The 22,560-nt window shown below is 43.0% G+C and overlaps 1 protein-coding gene across 1 annotated transcript in view; it reads right to left on the bottom strand.

The window, feature by feature from the left end:
- Smc3 (structural maintenance of chromosomes 3) overlaps nt 1-22,194 on the bottom strand; it is a 44,888-nt gene extending 22,694 nt beyond the window's left edge. Inside the window, exons 1-9 of the mRNA XM_021152028.3 lie at nt 21,942-22,194; nt 20,956-21,031; nt 8,566-8,604; nt 7,165-7,232; nt 3,945-4,016; nt 3,539-3,618; nt 3,238-3,316; nt 1,585-1,702; nt 152-327 (exon numbers count right to left, since the gene is read on the bottom strand). Coding sequence (XP_021007687.1) covers nt 152-327; nt 1,585-1,702; nt 3,238-3,316; nt 3,539-3,618; nt 3,945-4,016; nt 7,165-7,232; nt 8,566-8,604; nt 20,956-21,031; nt 21,942-21,956 — 723 coding nt within the window. The 5' untranslated portion in view covers nt 21,957-22,194. The remainder of the gene's footprint in view (nt 1-151; nt 328-1,584; nt 1,703-3,237; nt 3,317-3,538; nt 3,619-3,944; nt 4,017-7,164; nt 7,233-8,565; nt 8,605-20,955; nt 21,032-21,941) is intronic.
- Between the last annotated feature and the right edge of the window lie 366 nt (nt 22,195-22,560).

Consider the following 22,560-nt stretch of genomic DNA (forward strand, 5'->3'; position numbering starts at 1 on the left):
GGTTTTACAATAAAACTATCTCAAAATACACACCAACAAGAGGTTTTCACTTTTAACTTTCTAATTAGAAATTACTAAGAGGTACAAATGCAGCAGAGAAGTTAACATGCTCACAAAGCAAACCCACTGTGACTGCCAAGGCAGCACTGACCTCGTCGAGCTTGGCGCGTGTCTCGTTGAGCTCCTGGTTGTAGATGGTGTACTCCAGGGCGCGCCTCATCTTATCCCACTTCTGATACTGGGCCAGCTCCTCCTTCTCCTCCTCTAGAGTGTGCAGGCGCTCCTCAATGTACTTTAACAACTCATTGATCTTTTCCCGTTTGCCCTCTTCAAAACAAAAATAAACCAATGGAAAGAAGATGGTGCTGAATAAACTTGTAAAATATAAATTAAAATTACCCTCTAGAATATAGCATTCTTTCTTTGATATCATGTGGTAATGAAATCTAAGATGTAAAAACAGCAATCAAGATTTTTTAATGAGGGCTGGTGAGATGGCTCAGTGGGTAAAGCACCCGACTGCTCTTCCGAAGGTCCAGAGTTCAAATCCCAGCAACCACATGGTGGCTCACAACCATCCGTAACGAGATCTGGCGCCCTCTTCTGGAGTGTCTGAAGACAGCTACAGTGTACTTACATATAATAAATAAATAAATCTTTAAAAAAAAAAAAATTTTTTAATGAAAAACAATGAACAAATTCACCCTCTAACAATCTCTCTTCCATGTGGCAGACGCAGCTCAGCTCAGGTCTGCCTTCCCGTCAGTGTACTTACTATTCCGCAACATTTGAGAAAAGGACCATCACTAGCATTACTAAGTCTCAGTTTTTATCACTAAGGGCACTGCATGCCATTACCATACAATGAGTCCTTAACTATAATCTAGGCATGACATTATCTCCACTGCTATCATCTACAAAACAAGCTTCCAGACAAAAGTCTTGGGACCAATTTACTATAACTTTAAGCCCACAACCGTCTGTTTCTAGGCAAAGTAGGGTTCTTGTAGTAAATACACTAGTAAGGACTCCAAGTTCTATTCTACATCTACCTGTTTCTGAACCATTTAGCACTTGTAACGACTGATACGCCAGTATCTGGAGAGGAGGGAGAAGCAACCAATTACTGACTCTCTGCTAACACTCCTGAGGAAGCCCAGACAAAACCTGCTTCACTTAAAGGCCCTATTATCTAACAACAGTCTGTCTGTCGTTTTCTTTTCTTTTTTTTTTCCCCTTCTTTTTTTGGTTTTGAGACAGAGTTTCTCTGTGTAGCCCTGGCTGTCCTGGAACTCACTCTGTAGACCAGGATAGCCTCGAACTCAGAAATCCACCTGCCTCTGCCTTCCAAATGCTGGGATCAAAGGCGTGCACCACCACTGCCCAGCAACAGTCTTTCTTTACTCAAAGATAAACTACTAGATACCCCAAACCTTAAACTACTTCAACCCTCATTTTGCTTTATTCAGTATGCAGGACAATTACTATAGGATGTATTTCTGAGGTCAGACAATGCCATTTAACTATTATTAACACAAGAACAATAACTCACAAGAGAAATTATACAGCACACGTTTATTTTACCTGTCTCTTTCATCAGGGAGATGCTTTCTTCTTTCCGCTCATCATACACTCTAGTACCAGCTACTTCTCTCAACAGCTTTAATCTCTGAGAATCTGGTGCTGTTGCCATTTGGTTGATCTATAATTTTGGAAAAAAAATTAACTATTGACTACACCCACTCCTTAAGAATAAACTTTTTAAATGTTAAAATTTTTAGGCTTTATTGTTCTGATTCTTTTTGAGACAGGTTTTATCTCTGTAGCCCTGGCTGTCCTGAAACTTTAATAAATATACCAGCCTAGCCTCAAACTTAGAGACCCACATGCCTCTAGCTGGGTCCTCTACAAGAACAGATAGTGCTCTTAACCACTGAGCCATCTCTCCAGCCCTTCTTCAGACTCTTCTTTTAACAGGCTATATTAAAATCCTAACAAGACTGTATGAAGATGGTTCAGTGGATATACAAATGTCTGTGCTAAAGACCTGACCTCCAAAACCCACTTAAGGGTGGAAAACAAGAGGTGACTACAAGGTTGTTCTCTGACTTCCACACACAAGCTGTAGCACAAACCCACATACCATGCACACACATCAATAATTTTTACAAAAAAATAACAAGAACTGTATGCTCTAATAAACAAAGATACTGGTACAACCTAAGTGGCATGTGACTTAGACACCAAAATACTACCACTGCATTGAAGAGATTGTGTTATTCTTAACACTTTTACATTAAAAAAGAAATGGTTCTGAGCTAAGACACTATGGTTTATCAAAGTACACACATCAAGCAATACTCTAGGAAAAAGATTCCCAAACAAAAACATCTACTGATGAGTAAGTTCTGAGATGGAAATTATGGAGGAGCAGCAGACTAAGCAGCCAGAGTCTGTAGTCCAGCTGAGAGAAGATCCCAGGGGATAACACGCAGCACCGTGCTGTGCTTCTGCCAATGTAAGCGTTGTGATAGTAACTTAGCTGTTAACCCTGTGATACCATAAAAACGGAACATTACTTTTAGAAGGCTTCCTTCCTTCCTTCCTTCCTTCCTTCTTTGGTTTTCTGAAACAGGGTTTTCCCTCTATAACCCTGACTGTCCTGGAACTTGTGCTGTAGACCAGGCTGGCCTCAAACTCAGAGATCTGCCTGCCTCTGCCTCCCAAGTGCTGGGATCAAAGGCGTGCATTACCACTGTCCGGCTTAGGAAGTAATTTTTTTCAAAACTAATCTTTATAGAACTTATGCAATAGTCTTAGATATGATCACCGTAACTTCTAAAAGCCAAAGTCTTCCAATATACACTACCTCAGAGGTCACTAATAAACAAGACCCACTTAATCTACTGATGGACTTCTTCCAATATAAAGCTACTGTAGGTGCCTAGTGGTGGCATGTCCTTTAACTCCAGCACGAGGTCCACACAGGCAGTCAGAGCTCTGTGAGTTTGAGGTCAGAGGCCAGTCTACATGTATTTGGTACTTCATAGCCATGAAAAACCATTAACATCAATAAAAAAAAGTCAATGAATACAAAAGACAGTAATGCCTAGTTTTTTTGGTCCAACTTAACAATTAGAACCAATAAATCAAAATCATTCAGGGGAAGACCATATCAAGAAAAATAATTTCTACCCAAAAAAAAAAAAAAAAAAAAAAAGAATCCAATTCTTTTACCTTTCCTTGTTTAACAATGTAATAAGGATTACTTCTGGAAAACCCAGCACTTTCAAGGAGATTCATCACATCATTTTTCCTGTTAATATACAAGAGAAATTTCAAGATAAATAATTTTAAAACATCCAACAATAAACAAGCAAATTAACTTGGAAGTTAAGTAGTGTTAGAAACTATAGACTAGACACTGAATCTCTCAGAGGAACCTGGGACTGCATGTTCACACCAAATGCTCTGGTAAGAACCCACTTGTGTTTTTATGAACATTTGTAACAAACTGTAAACAAAAACAAATCCTTACGTGACCATCTTCTTATCTAGGAAATACTGATCCTTTTTGGCACCAATAACTCTTCGAAGTGAAACTTCCTCTTTATCAATCTAAGAAGGAAAAAAAAAAAGGAAAAAGCCCAGATAGGCAAGTAGGCAACTTTACCTAAGTTCATTTTAAAGTCCTTGATCATAACTATTTCAGATTTCCAATGATTTCACTTAAGATGATACTATAATATTTAGAAAACATTTTCTTACAATTGCTTTACATAATCCTGTTCACTAGAGTGCTCATTAAAATTCAAACACAAAATCCATTGACAAACTAGTTATTTACTTTAGCATGAACTAAATTATAAATCTTTAATGCTTATAATTTTAGGTTATTGCATAAAATTCTCAACATTACTGAAAAGAAATTGACTGTCACTTACTGGTAACCGGTTGTCCGAATTGTCAAAAATGATTTCCACAAAAGCAGAAATAACACGAGGACCTGTACCCTCCTGGAATGTTGGGGGGGAAAAAAGGAATAAGGTATTTGTAACTTAAGTGGTATTTTCATATTCTTTAAATCCATTTTAAAGTCTAGGACAAAGAGACATGGAAGAGTACACCTGTAATCTCAGCACCTGGGAGACTAAGGCAGGAGGATTATCATTTAGTTCAATGTCAGCCTGGGCTACACAGTAAGACCCGTCTGTGCCCTCCACCTAGCCCCCAACACACGTATATAAAGCTGAGTACATAGCACAGGGCTCCATCCTTGGAGGTTGCACTCTGGCCTGTCTTTGTTTTATTTTTGAGACAGAGTTAGTTACAGTATGTAGCCATAGTGGCCTCAAACTCAGAGGCCATGCTGTCTCTGCCTCCCACGTGCTGGAATTAAAGGGCTGCACCATGGTGGTTAGTTGCTTCTTGTCCACCATGAGATGAGGAGCATCTGCCATGCGTTCTCAACCCATGACGGTCTTCTTACTCTGGAGCCAGAGCAACAGAAGCAAGGACGAGGGACTGAATCATAGGAATTGAACCAACAGAAATGTCTGCCCTGAAGCTGTTTGTGCCAGGCATTTTATTACAGCAACAAAACACCACTGAACTCAGGTTTAAATCTGAAACTACTTTATTGGGGCACGATAGCATGTAGTCACCTAATTCTACCGAATTGCTAATAATCAATATACTCTGAGGCTTCTTTCTTGTAGTCCCATCTTCAGGGAACTCTAAGAAACCATGTGATTACTAGACATCTGTTTTTAAAACATTTGAGGCATAGTATGTGATGTTAAATCTGTTAACATAAATGCACACACTCAGAGCAATCTATGAGACATCTGCGTACTAAATCCAGATGGTTCACCATCTCTTCTACCCAGCTCGGGTATCATTCACTGTATCAAGTCACTGCATGTGTTCTGGCAATGGTAAAGTACCCGCAGAGCTGGCACGAGGGCCTGAGTCTGGAGCCACAGCATCACGGAGAAGCTGAGTACCCTCGTATTTGGGGAAAGGAGACAGTCAGGAAAGGCACCTAGGCGCTCACTGGCCAGCAGCCTAGTCGAATGGGATTTTTAAGATCAAGCTCAGTGAGGTCCCAGACAGCAACAGAGGAAAACACCTGTCCAACCCCTCCCCATACACACCCTCCAAAGGTTATTGCTTTCAATGCCGATCTGAGAAGCCTAGTGAACATCTTATACTATATCAGTTTTGATCACTCAGCTACAAACTCAAAACAAAGAAGAAAAAAGTCAATGTTTAAAAGGGACTTCCTATATGTAAAAAACACCATTTAGATATACTGTACAATTTTATCTCATCTTAAAGTTATATACAATATTTAAATTTTTTAAAGCTTTTATTTAATTTGTGTTCTCCTTACATGTATATCTGTTTGAGACTGTGAGATCCCCTAGAACTGGAATTACAGACAGTTGTGAACTGCAATGTGGATGCTGGGATTTGAACCTGGGTCCATTGAAAGAGCAGCCAGGGCTCTTGACTAAGTCATCTCTCCAGCCTCCTATATACAATATTTAAATCAGCTAAATTGTGGTGTCTCATCACAGCCATTTGTAACTTCTTAACTCTAATGAAATTTATAACAACTTTGCTTACAGGTTTTGTTTTGCAGTGTTGGGGGTCAAACCTGTTGGTCTCAAGCAAGCCAGGCAGGCATTCTGCCACTGAACTACATCACCAGCCCTCAGCATACTACTTTCCACACTGAAAACAAGATTACTAAGTACAAACACAGACTTCATTTGGTTTGCAATGGTCGATTCTGTATGCCCGCAACTTCTAGCTGTCATCTTAAAGCTCCCCAATTCTCAAGTCTTTGTCTTCAGCAAACTTGTCTACAGAACCATGGCAGTCTTACATAAATGTAAATGGGGAGATGAGATGGTTCAGTGAGTAAGAACCCCTACTGTTCTTGCAGAGGACCCAGGTTCAGTTCCCAGCACCCACACAGGGTGGCTTACAACCAGTTTCAAAGAATCCAATGCTCTCTAGCTTCTCAAGGACCTGCGTTCATCTGACTCATACACAGAGAAGCAGGGAAGCAAATGCACATACACACACACAAGTAAAATTTAAAAGAAAGAAATGTAAAAAGCCACGAATGGTGGCTCACACCTCTAAATCCAGCACTTGAGACGAGGCAAGAGGATTACAAGCCTGAAGTCAACTGAGCAATGAAGTGAAAACTTGTCTCAAGCTAAACAAGGGCTGGCAAGGTGGGTCACCAAGAAAGAAAGAATGCTTGCCATACAACCTTGCTGCCCTGAGTCCAACCACAGGAACTCAAAGGAGAGAAACCGATTCCCCAAAGTCCTCTGATCTTAATACACACACCTTGGCACATGTACCCACACACACAGAGACACACACAATAACTTCTAAAAAACAAAACCAGAAAAAGTTCATATAGAAAAAGTATATATATCTTTCTTCTATTATAAAATTATCAGGCCTATCTGGCCCTGATGTAGTACACTAAATTTTACAACAAAATAACACACTTAAGGAATTAAGATTATATCGTGTTCACAGAGGATCTTTAACTTGAACTTTTAAAAAAATTTTATTTATTTACTTATTTAATGTAAGTACACTGTAGCTGTCTTCACACACTCCAGGAAAGGGCATCAGATTTCGTTGCAGATGGTTGTAAGCCACGCTGGGATTTGAACTCAGGACCTTTGGAAGAGCAGTCAGTGCTCTTAACCACTGAGCCATCTCACTAGCCCCTTGAACTTTTTTTTAAAAGATGTATTTATTTTTACTTTACATACAGATTTGCCTGCATATGTGTCTATGCACCACATGTATGCCTGGTACCCAGAGACCAGAAGGAAATACAGAAATTTGTGAGCCATCATGTGGATGCTGGAAATACAGCCAATCCCCTGGAAGAGCAGCCAGTGTGCTCTTAACCAATGAGGCATCCTTCCAGTCTGTCTCCCCACCTCCTTTTAAGATAGGAGGAACTAAGAAAGCCCTGGGTGGCCTCAAAAATCAAGGCACTCCTGACTTTCTTCCAAAAGCTGCAATTATAGGAAGGAGTGAGCTGCTAAACCCAGCAATTCTTTTTCTCAAAGTGAAGATTGAATGTATGTTTAAAAATACTTAATAACGAGTCTCACTCACATGCAACAAAGCCAATCGCTGCTCTGGACGAAGATGGCTGAATTCATCACTGAGAACAAACTGGATTGCTAGAAACACAAAAATAAGATTATTAGCATATCCTAAAGGAGAACTTAGGGCTTATTCACAACTCCATAACTTAAGAATGCCACATGCAATGTAACAAACACCTCAGATAAGTTGTTTCACACATAATGACTGTAGACAATGCTCCAGTACATCAGACTAATCGCTGGTAGGGAAATCAAGAAATTGAGCTTCTGCTGACAAGGACATCAAGTATCACAAAAACTAAGAGAGAAGCAGAAGGCAGGCCCTCTCCCTGATAATAGAGAAGCAGAAGGCAGGCCCTCTCCCTGATAATAGAGAAGCAGAAGGCAGGCCCTCTCCCTGATAAAAGCTTACACTGACTACACCTAGGTCACTACTATGCAGTTATGTGCTACTACATAACAACAAACTACATAAGAAGGCCACGTAAGGTCTTAATCGCCTAAAAAATATTTTTGTCTAATAATGTACAACGCACTGCTACGCCTGAACACATACAGGGAACTGTTCTAAATTCCCAGCTCCTGCCGCACTGCTTATGCCACAGTTCTATGAGAACTAGTCCTCATTACACACAAAATACCTAGTTAGTGGGCCACTGTCAAGATACAGAACGCTTTAATTCAGTTATTCTGGTCCAGGTCCTGGGATCGCTAAACTACAAGTCAGCCTGAGAACACAGGGAGGCAACACTCACAGTGGACAGTGCTACGCGCTCTGACAGACTGGTCTCCTCCTCCTCCTCGTGGGATGGGGAGATTGAAACTGCCCTCCTTTCTCTGGGATTCTGAGCTGTACGCTTTCCTTCTATCTGCTCTCTGACCAGCACCAAGTCACAGCCATTACAGGAGTTTGTTTCTGCATCCTTCAGACACATGTGTAAAGACACAGACCCTTTCCTCCTACTAAGCGCTGTTTTCCATGAGCACCACCCACTAAGCTAACATTTTTAACCCCTCCTTAGACTACAGCCCAACTTGCCTCATTTTTTTTCTCCACAAAGAATTGCTAACAAAGGCATCTTATATTTCCATCCTTAAAGAATTTTCAAATCTCTATCATCTTCAAACAGGTATCAATATTTTTTGCTACACTACTTTATCATTTCTTGGACTCCATCTAAGATAGACACTGCCATTATTACAGCATAAATAATTTCAACAAGTGTCTCTGCTGTCTCAAAGACAGACTGAACACACACAATTTAGATCTAACCTGCTACACTAAACAACCACCATGTATGACTTCTTAGGTTTCATACAAACATCATTTCAGAAATCAATTATTTAATAAACCATCTTAAAAACACTTGAGTTCATATAGTTAAAAAATCCAAAAATCTATACTTACCATAAAAGAAGTTGCTTTTTCCAGAGCCATTTCTGCCCACTATAAAATTTAAAAACTACAGATTAGTTCATATAAAAACCAGACAATTTAAATGTATTAAACTGACTTTAAAATTTTAAATGCAACCTTCTAACATACTACCTTAATATTTAAATAAAAAGTAGTGAGCAGAAGAAACCAACAGAGCTGTAATCACCTACTGAGTTTAATCTTTATATAGACTTTATATAAGAGTCTTTCTTTGTTCTACTTTGAAACCAAATCTTTGTACATACCCTGGTAGGTCTCATATTATGCAGTCCAGGCTAGCTGCTAACTTATAATCCTGCTGCCTCAGCTACCCAAGCTCTTGCCTTCAGTTTTTCTTTTCTTTCATTGTCTGTGTCTGTTGTGTTTGCGTACACCTATGCATGCCTGTGGAGGGCAAAAGTCAACATGGGTGTCTTCCTCTCTTGCTCACCTTAGTTTTGAAGACAGCCTCTCACTGAACCTGCAGTTCACTGTTTTAGCTACACTGACTGGCCAGCAACCTGGTACAATCTATTCCAGGCTCAGTGCTAAGGCTACAGACATGCCCCACTTCGACAAGGATGCTGATCAAGCCCCACGCCTGCAGAGCAAGCACTGTACCCACTGAGCCACCCCATTCCCTTGATTCTCTTGCTCTTTCCTATATTTTAAGTAGAAGTAACTATGCTACCTGACATTGGTAACTCATTAAAATGCATGAAAAATTACACCTAAATTATACATGCTACTTTAGCAATTAGATTCACATACTGTTACCTTTCTAAAATGCTTAACCATTTAAGCTCCCATGCATTCTCATGCTAAATTACTTGTGATCAGCCTTATACACTGATGCAGCCTAGTGGAACTACAAAAGTAGAGATAATTATAAAGCACTTCTTTGATTTTGTGTGGTTTTTGGAGACAGGGTCTCATACTATGTAACCTGGAACTAGCTATATAGACTAGGCTGGCTTCAAACTAACAAGAGATCTTCCTACCTCTGTACCCTAGTTCTGGGAATAAAGGTGTACACCACCATCCCTAGCTACGAGGCATGTTTTAAAGACATTTAGCTTTATTTTTAAGGTGTTTGGTGGTTTGGTTCGGTTTTGGAGACAGGATTTCTCCATTTTATAGCCCTGGCTGGCCTGGGCCCTTGCTCTATAGACCAGACAGACCATGAGCTCACAGAGATCAACCTGCCTCTGCTTCCTAAGTGCTGGGAGTGTGCCTTGTAGAGATTTTAGAGAGAGTGTGTGTGTGTGTGTGTGTGCGCGTGCGCGCGCATTCACACAGAAGTTTTGAGTGAAGGGTGCTAGGAACTGAACCCTGACCCTAAGCTAAAGCACTACATGCTCATAACTCCAGTCATCTCTCCAGTTCGGAAAGGCACTTGAATTTGAATATTAACAAATCTACATATTTGGATTTCACCAGCCAAATCCTGGGTAATATGAGAACCAAAATTGCTACCCTGATTAGAAGAAACAATTCATTAGTTTTACAACAATAGTAAGATAAATAAACACGGAGAGCTCTTGTTTAAAAGGGGATACCCATTGTCAAGTGATAAAAAGCAAAGAATGGTACAAATAGAAAAATCATTATTTTGGAACTATCAAACTAAAGGCAAAACTCATCAATAATTGTTAAGTATAAAGGCAATTTAAAAAATATACAGTTGCATGGGGCTAGAGAGATGGCTCAGTGTTAAAAGCACTGGCTCCTCTTTCAGAGGTCCTGAATTCAGTTCTCAGTTTGCAACTCCAGTTCCAGGAAATCTAATGTCCTCTTCTGTTCCAGTCACTAGTTATGCACATGGTACAGCCATAAATACAGGCAAAACACCCAAATGCAGAGAGTAGAATAACAGGGAATAGAATAGTTGCATGGTCCAAAAGTATTTCCCTGTATTCATTATTTACAAGGGGAAAAAACAGTACATATAACACTAGCCATGCCCCCGACCAGTTAAGTAATTAACAGCACCAATAAGGTGAATGGACCTGTCTCCAAAACTGCTGTGAAAACACAGGACACTGTAGCACTTCTCAAAAATACCAATGCAATAAAAGATAAAAATTTACCAAGCAGAGTGGTACAGACCTGTAATCTAAACACTCTAAAGGCTAAAGGCTGGGGACTTCTAATTAACAGCCCGTGACAGACACAGCAAGGCCTATTGCAAAACTAAATAAATATTAAGTAAATAAGCTAAATAAAAACACTGTCCATGGAAGGATAAACCTCCTAGTAGTCGAATGCTATAAAATAAACCCTAGCACCACACACAAGCTGTTGACCAGGGAGTCTCCAAGCACCCACAAACATTATAGATTATTGCCAATGTACTCGGCTGACTACTAGAACTATATTGAGAGATCCTATTGCTGAAGGCACCACAGACTTTGGTTGCAAGACACGGAGAGATCAAGTTCTATCTGAGCTGCAAGTTTCCTGCCAGTTTTCATAGGGCTGGAAAGTATTACAGCAGCTGCTGGGGGAGAAAAGTTATCAATAGTCCCAACCCAGCTGTGGACCCCATAAACTGCAATAATGACCTGCCTGGTAAGATCTGCCTAGTGGTGTAACTGTGGCCTGACTATTGTGGGGGTAACCTAGGCTTTCTGGTTGGATGTGAGGCTCCCTCCACAGGTGGATGCTATAAGCCTACACAAATCTCAGGGTTAGCAACATCAGAGCCCCAGGGAAGAACTTTCTACAGTTTTGTTAAATGGACATGACAGTTTTTTAGTTTTTGAGACATGGTTTCTCTGCATAGCCCTGGCTGTCCTGGAACTCACTTTGTAGACCAGGCTGGCCTCGAACTCAGAAATCCACCTGCCTCTGCCTCCCGAGTGCTGGGATTAAAGGCGTGAGCCACCACGCCTGGCCAACAGTTTTTATTTTTAAGATTTTGTTTTTATGTGTATAGGTGTTTTGATTACAAGTATATCTGGTCACCACATGCATGCCTGGTGTCTACAAGGTCCAGAAAAGGGCATCAAATCCCCTAGAACTGGAGTTCAGACAATGGTTTAACTGCCACGTGGGTATTAGGAATCCAACAGTCATCTGAAAGAGTACCCAGATGCTCTTAATTCCTGAGCCATTTCTGTAGACCCTACGTGGACGTGGTATAAGGCTGCTTCTAAACATGTTTATGCCCTTTGATGAGTGAGCCAGGGCAGTGCTAGAGAGCTTGCCCCAGGTATGAGTACAGGAGAGTTAGCCGGCTCAAATAACTCTCAGGCCCAGATCCATGGCTGAGTTGGTCCACCCCAGTATCTACCCTCATCAATGACTTGTGGAGCTATTGAATTGAAGAAGTCAGTCCTACAGATCCCAAACATCAGGATCTCCATGACTTAGGTCAACAACAGGATATCAGAGGAGTCCCAGTGAGATTCCAGTATTGATTGACGGTGTGTAGCACAAGCCCAAGGCCTCAAACCAGACCAATGGCTCATTGCAATAAACATGCAAGCAAAGAAGTGTGGACAAAGAACATACTGTGGGACATACTATATCTCTCCCAATGAGGGTTTTTTGGGGGCCAGGGAGTGCTGCAAGGGTAGATAGCGGGTACAAGGGGACAGGGAGAGATGATTGAGATTAGGATGCACAATGTGAAATTCACAAAAAACCAATACAAGGTATTTTAGAAAATTGTAAACAGGGGGCTGGAAAGATGGCTCAGAGGTTAAAAGCACTCACTGGCTGCTCTTCCAGAGGACCTGAGTTCAATTCCCAGCAACCACATGGTGGCTCATAATCATCTATAATGAGATCTGGTGCCCTCTTCCAGCCTGAAGGTATAGATGCAGGTAAAACACTATATACATATTTTTTTTAAAAAAAGAAGATTGTAAATATACATATGGCTGGTTAAATTTCAATTTCAGACAGTGAATAATATTTTAGTGTGTGTACATCTTATCCAGTATTTCCTCTGTCTTTCTTGAAATTTCTAGTGATTAAACGATCATCATCAAACAAGGGGAAATGCTAAACCTACTGTTGTGTAGAAATGTGCACAAATTCCAGATAGCTACAGGAGTCGCATGCACTCTCCTTTCTAGTGCTCAGTAGTTTAATTAAAGATGCTTGTGAAATTTAAATTAAAAAGTTATTTGTATCCATAGATTAGTGCTGCTCTCAGACTTCATCAGAGCAGCATCTCTTTTACAGATTTGCAGTGGTTAATGCAATGACTTAGAACTGCCAAACTGCAGAGACTATGAAGTGCTTGTCCCTAAATGAAAGTCATCGTCATCCTTTTTAAAAAAAAAAAAAAAAAAAAAAAAAAGACAGGGTTTCTCTGTGGTTCTGACTGTCCTGGAACTCACTCTAAACTAAGCTGGTCTGGAACTCCAGCTGCCTCTGCCTCCCGAATGCTGGGATTAAAGGCGTGTACCAGCACCACCCACTGAGACTGTCTTGTAGACTCGGATGGCACTACAGCCGTCAACTCACTGCAGCTATGATCACTTGCACAAGACTGGACCCAGCACCATTTCATCACTGAGGGCTGTGAGCTACAAGAGGCCCCACCACTCACTGAAGGTAACTAATGTGTATTGAGGAAAGAGCGTCAGTGTCTGCAACAGTGCAGCACTGACAAGCTGACAGGCTCCAACAGCTAAGCAGCCCCAGACTCACATTCCTGCAAGCAGCCATAATGAAACTCAGTGGAGCAGAAGTTAAGTGGGCGGGGCTTCAGTGTGTGGTGGGAGTGAGAGTGAGGTTAATGGAGTCCTTTTGTGAAGACTCATAAGTATATACATTATCAAATACATTTTTAAAAGGGGGGAAAAAAAGGTTGTTGAATGTTCCAGATTAAGGAAGTTTAAAGAAATATGGCAATTACGTCTAATAGTTAATAATAAACTGGATCTTTTATAGGGGAATTCTGTAAAGAATACATCTGGGCCAATCAAAAATAACTAAAAACTGGAGAGAAGAAATTAATATTAACTTTATTTAAACTAGTAACTATACAACGACTACAAAAATATCCCTGTCATGCAAATGACATATTCCAGTCAGAGGGAAAAGATGCACATATCTTACTGGGTGTCTTAGTCAGGGTCTCTATGCCTGCACAAATATAATGACTACTAAGAAGCAAGTTGGGGAGGAAAGGGTTTATTCAGCTTACACTTCCATGCTGCTGTTCATCACCAAAGGAAGTCAGGACTGGAACTCAAGCAGGCCAGAAAGCAGGAGCTGATGCAGAGGCCATGGAGGGATGCTCCTTACCAGCTTGCTTTCCCTGGCTTGCTCAGCCTGCTCTCTTATAGAACCAAGACTACCAGCCCAGAGATGGTCCCACCCACAAGGGGACCTCTGCCCTTGATCACTAATTGAGAAAATGCCTTACAGTTGGATCTCATGGAGGCATTTCCTCAACTGAAGCTCCTTTCTCTGTGATAACTCCAGCCTGTGTCAAGCTGACACAAAATTAGCCATTACACTTGGGCAAGGTGGGGAGTAAAAAGTATAATAAAAAAATTACGATGACTAAAAATAAGCATTTGCCAGGCAGTGGTGATGCATGCCTTTTATCCTAGCACTTGGGAGGCAGAGGCAAGCGGATTTCTGAGTTCGAGGAACAGCCTGGTCTAGAGTTCTAGGACAGCCAGGGCTATACAGAGAAACCCTGCCTCGAAAAAACAAAAAAACAAAAAAATAAAAGCATTTGTTCTCATTGGGAAAAATTCCCATAAAGTCAAAATTAATTCTAAATAAAAGCTGAAAAGATAATGTGAGTTTATGTACTTTAAATGACAACTGGAGCTAGAGAGATGGTCATGGTTAAGAGCATAGCCCTCTTTAGGACCCAGGCTTGGTTCCTAGCACCCACCTGTGCTCACAACCACCTCTAACTCCAGCTCCAAAGAAATCCAATGGCTCTGCCTCCACTGGTACCTGTGCTTACACATCTTAAACATAAGTCACAATCCAGTAATAACTTAAAAACTAAGCATCTCTATAAAAACTACTCCTATCCATAGAGTAAAAACACTAAAAACCTAAAAGGATGGTAGATATTTAATAAAAGTAGACATTCAAGACCTATTTTGAGCTGGGCATAGTGGCACATGCCCGTAACTCAGAAGGCAGAGAAAGGACTCCAGCAAGCTTCAGATCAGCCAAGTCTCTAGCTCTGAGGTAGCAATCTTGAGTTTGATGCCAGACTGGGCTACCCAAGACTATATGGAAACTAAAATTATTCTAGCCTCAATGTAACAAAAACAAGCATTTATTCTAGAGGTAAAAAATGGATTTTCTAACATTTAAGGTGAAGCCATTTTTATTTAATAAAGCTTAAATAAGTCTCAACTCTTAATGGAATCCTGAGGTAGTGAAGACTTCTACAGGACAGGATCTTTGGTTGTCTCAGCCTAGTCTGAGATACATGCAAGAGAGGCCTGTGAATATCTAAGGGAAACTGTAACACCACAAGTCCTTCAGAGTTCGTATCCAGAGCAAAACATTCCAAAAGCACCAGGGAATAATTATGTCTTATGCAGTAAACTACGACCAACTAGATGGCAGGCACCAGTGGACAAATCGTTCTCCAGACTTCTCTCATTTGACCTTTCAAGTCATGGTAGATCCAGAAGCTGTTTGGAAGTTATCAAACATGACAAGGCAAATGTGTCTTCTTTAAAAATCTGAGATGGGGGCTGGAGAGATCACTGGGTGGTTAAGAGCATGTGTTACTGCAGAGGATCTGGGTTCCCTTCTTAGCAGTCACATGGTTCACAACCATGACTTAACTCCAGTTCCAGAGCATTTATGATTTTTGTAGGCATAAAGCATGAACATAATAGACTCACACACATGCAAACAAAACAACCATACACAATGTAGTGGCTTGAACAATAGTCTCCAGTTAGTGAAACTGTTTGGCAAGGACTGGGAGGTATGGCCTTGTTGGAAGGTGTGTCATTGGGAGTGACTTTGAGGTTTCAAAAGTCCATGCCATTCCCAGTTAGCTCTGCCTCATGCTTGTGGATAAAGGTGAGTACTTAACTACTACTGCACCACGCCTGCAGCCATGTTTCTCACCATGACGTCATGTACTCAAACCCTCTGAAATTGTACATCCCAAATAAACTCTTCCTGCTATGAGCAGCCTTGGTCATAGCGTTATTACAGCAACGGAAAAGTAACTAAAACATAAACAAGGAAAGGTTCGTCTCAGTTTCCCCCCTCACTCTTACCCTTAAGACTAACTTTCATTTAATCTTTTAGCAGCTATGCCTGCTTACTGTCTTCCAGAAAACCAGGATTAACACAGCTATCTTTTTAAAAAACATTTGTGTGTGTCTGTGTACAAGGAAGCCAAGAGTACACTGGATCCCCTGAAGCTGGATCGTAAGTGGCTGTTAGCCTCCTGATGTGTGTGCAGTAGAAACCCAGTTCAGCAAATGCTCTTTATTACTGAGCTACCACTCAGCCCGGGGTTTCCTTATTAATGATTTTGAGCTGAACATGGTATATTCCTGTAATCCTAGCAAACAGGAGGCTGAGGCAGGAGGATCAAGAATTTTAAGTCCCAGCTTGCACTATATAGTGAAACTTTGCCTCAAAATGAATGAATGAATGAAATTTTAAGAGAGACAGTGGAAGAACAATCATTTCTAGATGGAATTACAATTTTTTTAAAGATTTATTTATTTATTATATGTAAGTACACTGTAGCTGTCTTCAGACACTCCAGAAGAGGGCGCCAGATCTCATTATAGATGGTTGTGAGCCACCATGTGGTTGCTGGGATTTGAACTCTGGACCTTTGGAAGAGCAGTCGGGTGCTCTTACCCACTGAGCCATCTCACCAGCCCGGAATTACAATTTAATTTCTTTTAGTTTACATGATTTCTCATAATATCCTAAATTATTTATTAAAAACTGGCAGAAGGCCCCTAAAAAGTATCTACAAATCAATCATAGTATACACAGGGTTAAGACTGGTTCTAGAAGAGACCTCCTCTCTAGCCAAGAATACCAAAGTCTGAAGATACACAAACCCCTTCAATAAAATGGCATAACGTGTACATACAAGCCTCTCTGGATTAGTTATAATGTCCAAATGCTATGGTTAAATAAGATTAAAAATCTGATCCTTGGGGCCTGGAACAAGCAGGCCAGAGCAAGAGGAAGAAAGGGAAGGGGGAAAAAGAAAAAGAGATTAAAAAAAAAAATGTACTGGCTGGGTTTGTATCAACTTGACAGAGCTGGAGTTATCACAGAGAAAGGAGCTTCAGTTGGGGAAATGCCTCCACGAGATCAAGCTGCAAGGCATTTTCTCAATTAGTGATCAAGGGCGGGACCATCTCAGGGCTGGTAGTCTTGGTTCTATAAGAGAGCAGGCTGAAGCCAGGCATGGTGGTGCACGCCTTTAATCCCAGCACTTGGGAGACAGAGGCAGGTGGATTTCTGAGTTCGAGGACAGTCAGGGCTATACAGAGAAACCCTGTCTCGGGAGAAAAAAAAGAGAGAGAGAGAGAGAGAGAGAGAGAGCTCGAGCGAGAGCGAGCGAGCAGGCTGAGCAAGCCAGGGGAAGCAAGCCAATAAGGAACATCCCTCCATGGCCTCTGCATCAGCTCCTGCTCCCTGACCTGCTTGAGTTCCAGTCCTGACTTCCTTTGGTGATGAACAGCAGTGTGGAAGTGTAAGCTGAATAAACCCTTTCCTCCCCAACTTGCTTCTTGGTCATGATGTTTGTGCAGGAATAGAAACCCTGACTAAGACAAATTGGTACCAGCAGAGTGGGGTATTCCTGTGACAACCTGACCATGTTTTAGGGAGGACTGTGGAAGGACTTTGGAACTTTGGGCTAGAAGATCCACTCGGTGTTAAGAGCTCTGTCAGATGTTGTGTAGGAGCTTGGGAGATAATGTTGAGAACAGTGCAGAAGATGGAGACCTGGCTTGTGAAATTTCAGAGGGAAAATTAAAGACTCTTTTCGGGGCCATTGCTATTTTAGAGTTTGATTATTCTGTGGTTCTGGTTAGCTGGGACTGAAGAATCAGCTGTGATTAACAAGATACCAGAACTACTAAAGCAAAACCTTTGCATTACTGGGACTATTGATGCTGGTTAGCTGGAGCTAAGAAATTAGCAGTGATTAAGAAGAGACCAGCATCGTTGAGGTGACATCTTCTGGGAAGTGTTTTCTGAAAGCACAAAGAGGCCGTATTCCAGAGATAGTCAAGGTTGTACTCCTGCTACAGCGGGACTTGGTAATGTGTAAGAATCACCCAGGTGGTACTGGTTTTGAAGGCATAAAAGGGTCACGCAGAGTAGCTGAGGCTCGGCACTGTCAGAAGCCATGGAAGGCCATTGGTGAAGGTGCAGCCTCAGTTGCAATTGAGGGCCCAGGACTGAAGGGGTCACGCAGTGTTTTGGAGATGCCAGTACCATGAGATGACCACCAAGAGCAGAAGCAGTGGAGTACAGACATCTGGAGCCTAGAGGACGACGTGTGTGCTACAAAGGGCATGGCTGGAGAAGTGACCCAAGCCCTTGAAGGGGCCCAGAAGATCGTGAGTTGGCTCCCAGACATTGGATGGTTGGAGATTGATTTTTGCTTTTGATTGTGACTGTGCCCTGATATTTTCCCTCTTGAAAGAAGAAACTATTTTAGTGGAGCCCACAGCTAAGAGACTTTTAATTGTAAAAAGACTTTGGATTTTAAAAGAGATGGATATTTTAAAGAGATTGAAATTTTAAGAATATGTAAAGACTGTGGGATGTTTAAAGTTATTTAGATCTTGGGGATGAATAAGAATGTAAGGGTTGAGGCTTACTAGTGATGTGTTTGTGTGTCAAGTTGACAAGGGGTCAACTGTACTGGCTGGTTTTGTGTCAACTTGACACAGCTGGAGTTATCACAGAGAAAGGAGCTTCAGTTGGGGAAATGCCTCCATGAGATCCAACTGTAAGGCATTTTCTCAATTAGTGATCAAGGGGGGAGGGGGTGTCCCTTGTGGGTGGTGCCATCTCTGGGCTGGTAGTCTTGGTTCTATAAGAGAGCAGGCTGAGCAAGTCAGGGGAAGCAAGCCAGTAAGGTACATCCCTCCATGGCCTCTGCATCAGCTCCTGCTTCCTGACCTGCTTGAGTTCCAGTCCTGACTTCCTTGGTGATGAACAGCAGTGTGGAAGTGTAAGCTGAATAAACCCTTTCCTCCCCAACTTGCTTCTTAAGTCATGATGTTTGTGCAGGAATAGAAACCCTGACTAAGACAAAAAATTTGATCCTTTTGTTGTACTCTCTGCCAGAAATGCTATATAAGTAACTGTCATACTATACTATTTTAGGGAACAATGATAAAAAACTGTAGATTCACAAGGGTAGTTTTTCCTTGCTCTAAGGTATCTTCAGTTTGTCTTTGTTAGATCTGAAGACTGGAGACAAGGACATACAGGGCAAACAATATTTGGGCAATCACAGAGGCAAAGATCAGCACAAGAGGTATTTGCTTTCAAATCTTTTATTTTAGGCTCAAAATCATTAAACAAGTTGGGTTTTTTTTTTTTTTTTTTTTTTAGGTTTACTTATTTCATCTTCTGTGGATGTGTATCTTACCTGCATGTATGTATATGCATATCATGCATGTGTGCCTGGTGCCAGGAGGTCAGAGGCATTGACTGGATCCCCTCAAACAAGTTATGGGTGGTTATGAACCACCACTGTGGGTGCTGGGAATCAAACTAGGTCCTCTGCAAGCGCTCTTAACTGCTGAGCCTCCTCCCCAGCCCCTCACTATATATTTAAAAGACAACTTCACCGCCTAACTACTTCCCACTTTCCTCCCATTAATAACAACTTCCCATCTGTCTCACAGTGAACAGCACCAGGCAGGAAAAGTAGCATCAAGAAAGGAACTTAGTTAAACTTAGTTAAAACTTAGAATTCTTACTTTCCTCTCAAAAGAAACTATGTTGCAAGCAAAGGGACAGAACTACTGCTATCTGACTAAAACAAAAATACTTAACTGACCTCATAGACATGATTCTAGATAGCAATCACTATCTCACAGATGACAACCACGCAACTGAAATATTAAGGCATTTTTCAGCTTAGAAGTAAAAGAAATATCAAATCTAGTTATTATTTCTTTTTCTCCATTTCTAGGATTTACAGACCAGCAAACACCAGGAAGCTCCTATAATGAAATGCAGCAAAAGCCCAGTACAATGGAGATGCTTGTGCGGCGAGTTAGTCAGTTAGCACCCTCTGAAGCTCAAGCACAAGGAGAACAAACGGCATTCTACTCTACTCTCACAAAGGGGGCAGCCCATGTACCAACGGCAGGAAGAGCCTAGCCTCCAACCATCCTGCCACAGACTACATTCATCTTCAATTCCTCAACTCAAGAGTCCTCTCACTTTAGCCTCTTAAGTAGCTGGAATTAAGTGACCACTCCTGGATTTCCTTCGTTGTTTTCTTTCATATGTTATGTAAATAATGCCTGGTTCTCTAAAGGCCTTCTGTGAACACTGGCATTCATTTTTTCCCCCTCGACTGAGTCTGCTCGCAGATCTCACCTCTCCTGTACTGACAATGCTAGACAAGGTCCTGATGAGGCCCGATCAGAACTCACTCCTGCTGGTACCAGAAACCCCAACCTCTATTCTCCAGGACCGCCTAGCCCACTGTCTAGAGTACCTCATCTGGCTGGCCTAGCAAACTGCAACTAGGACACTGTAACAGACAAACCATCAATGCCAGAACCTGTCCTCTCATGTCTAGCACTAACTTCATCCATCCTTCAAAATTCATCGGCGTGTGGTTTCCTCAGCAAAACGGAGACTTTAAACACTAAAAAAAAACCTTAACTAAGTACTGTTAATGGCAACAACCATGTGCGCTTTAATCTCAAATTTCCATATACCTTCTCTTTACTCTTTCCAATGGCCTTCTGAGACAGGTAGTGTCTGTTCACGTCTCTCATAAAAACTCACACTCACAAAGAAATTGGCAAGGGATAAAGACCACAATCTGCAAATAAGCTATCCTTCAAAGAAAGTAACAGTGATGGACCAAGAACAAAACAGGCGACACCGTCTCATGTAAAAGGTTCTGAAATGAAGACACATCATCAACATCACACACACACACACACACACACGCTAGGCAATCATTTCACTACTTACACCACTGGGCTCCAAAATGATTTACCCGTCTGAGTTACACAAACATTTTATTTTTATAAAATAAGCAATTCGTCGGTGCAGACACGAAACAGGTAATCTCATTGAGGAATATTAACATTCAAAGACAACTCCCGTCTCCCCTGGCCTGTCAACGTCTATCGGTAGCAATTCTAAGTCTGACATAGTAAACCAAGAACACCTACTTACCGATGACATTATGTTTGGAGCTGAAGGGATCTACAATTGTTTGGTCTCGGTAACTTCGGAAGCCCTGGATGATCACCTATTAAAGAAGAGACGACCCTTGAGAGCACAGAAAGAAAGCACTTCTAGGGCAACATTCTTTCCTTCTCCGCCTCTTGCTTCTCTCGCAAGGCAAGACAGAAACGGTCCACTCGGCGGAGACCATTGCGATTGGGAGCAAGCAAGTTAAAGATTCGCTAAACCCCTTCCGACACGGCCTGCAATGCAACCCTTGCTGGTGCAGGGCTGCTCTGGGAGAAGCTCTCCAAACCGAGCACTGCACGACAGTCAAGGTCCAGACAGCAGGCAGGCAGGCAGGCGAGCGAGCGAGCTGGTCGCATCCTTCAGCCAGCCCCAACGAGTCCATCGAGGAAAAAGAAATAAGATAATAAAAATTTAAGCGAAAAGGGGATAGATAGATAGGCTCGGAACGCTCCGAGCCTGACCCGTCCAATAGAAAAACGTCGCGCGACCCAGCGCGTGTCCCGGGGGCTCGGCGCTCTTGCGCGGGAAGAGCATTTTTGACAGAAGTAAACAACCCAGTGAGCAGGCGCGACGCGTCCTGCAGCGAGGGTCCGCCCTGCTGGGGCAAAGCCTGAGCGGGCAAGGCGGAGATCGCCTGCAGCCCAGCTCCGGGGCCTCGCGAAGGCGGCCCGTGCACGGCCATGCCTGCCTGCAGAACGACGCGGCCTCCCAGCAGCTCGCAGCAGAGCCCCGCGGCGCCCGAGGAAGCCGGGCCTCCGCCTGCAGCCCGCCGCGCCCGGCCCGGCTCCGCTCGGCTCGGCTCGGCTCCGCTCCGCTCCACGCACCGCGCCCCGGGGGAAAGCGCCGACTGCAGCCCGGCGCTCGGCTCCTCAGGGCCCCGCTCCTCCCCGCCCCCCAAGCCCAGGCCGGCCCTGACCCACCCGGGGCGCGCTCCGGGACACCCCGCCGCCTCTCACGGCCCTTACCTGCTTGATGTACATGGCTCCGCGCCCCTCGGCAGGGGGATGGCGTCACCTCAGCACCGCAGCAGCGCGGCCGCAGGCTCAGACCAGCAAGACGGCCCCCTCCTCACGGCGCTCCGCTCGCTCCCGCTCGCTCCCCCCCCCTTGTGGCCAAACAAAATGGCGGCGGCCGCGGAGGCGGAGCCCGCGCGTCGGGCGGAACCACGATGGAAGCGATGCGGATCGCAGGGGGGAGTCGGGGCCGGTCCCGCTCTGTCGCGTAGGAAAGGCTTCCCTCCCGCGGCCCTCTTAGGCGGACTGGATCTGAGAAAAGGATTTTAGTATCCTCTTGTTTTGCTGAGAATCACTTGGGAGTCCGACTCGGAGGAGCCCCGCTCCAGAGGCCGGCGGGAATTCCCTCCGGACGCACGGACTGTGGTCGCGCCCGCGAGGGGCGGGGCCTGCTCGGCGCCAAAGCCTGGAGCGAGAGGAGCGGAGCCAATCGCCGAGCGCGCCGGAGGTCACGTGGTCGCCGGGCCGCTTAAAAAGGATGTGGCCTGTCAGCCTAGCGCCTGACTTGAATGTAGGTCTCATTGTGACTGCCGGGGGTTCTGAGCTCAGAACCTCCGCGCTCCCATTATTC

The sequence above is a fragment of the Mus caroli genome, unplaced genomic scaffold (assembly GCF_978045245.1).
Source record: "Mus caroli unplaced genomic scaffold, Mus_caroli_1 scaffold_20, whole genome shotgun sequence".
NCBI lineage: Eukaryota > Metazoa > Chordata > Mammalia > Rodentia > Muridae > Mus > Mus caroli.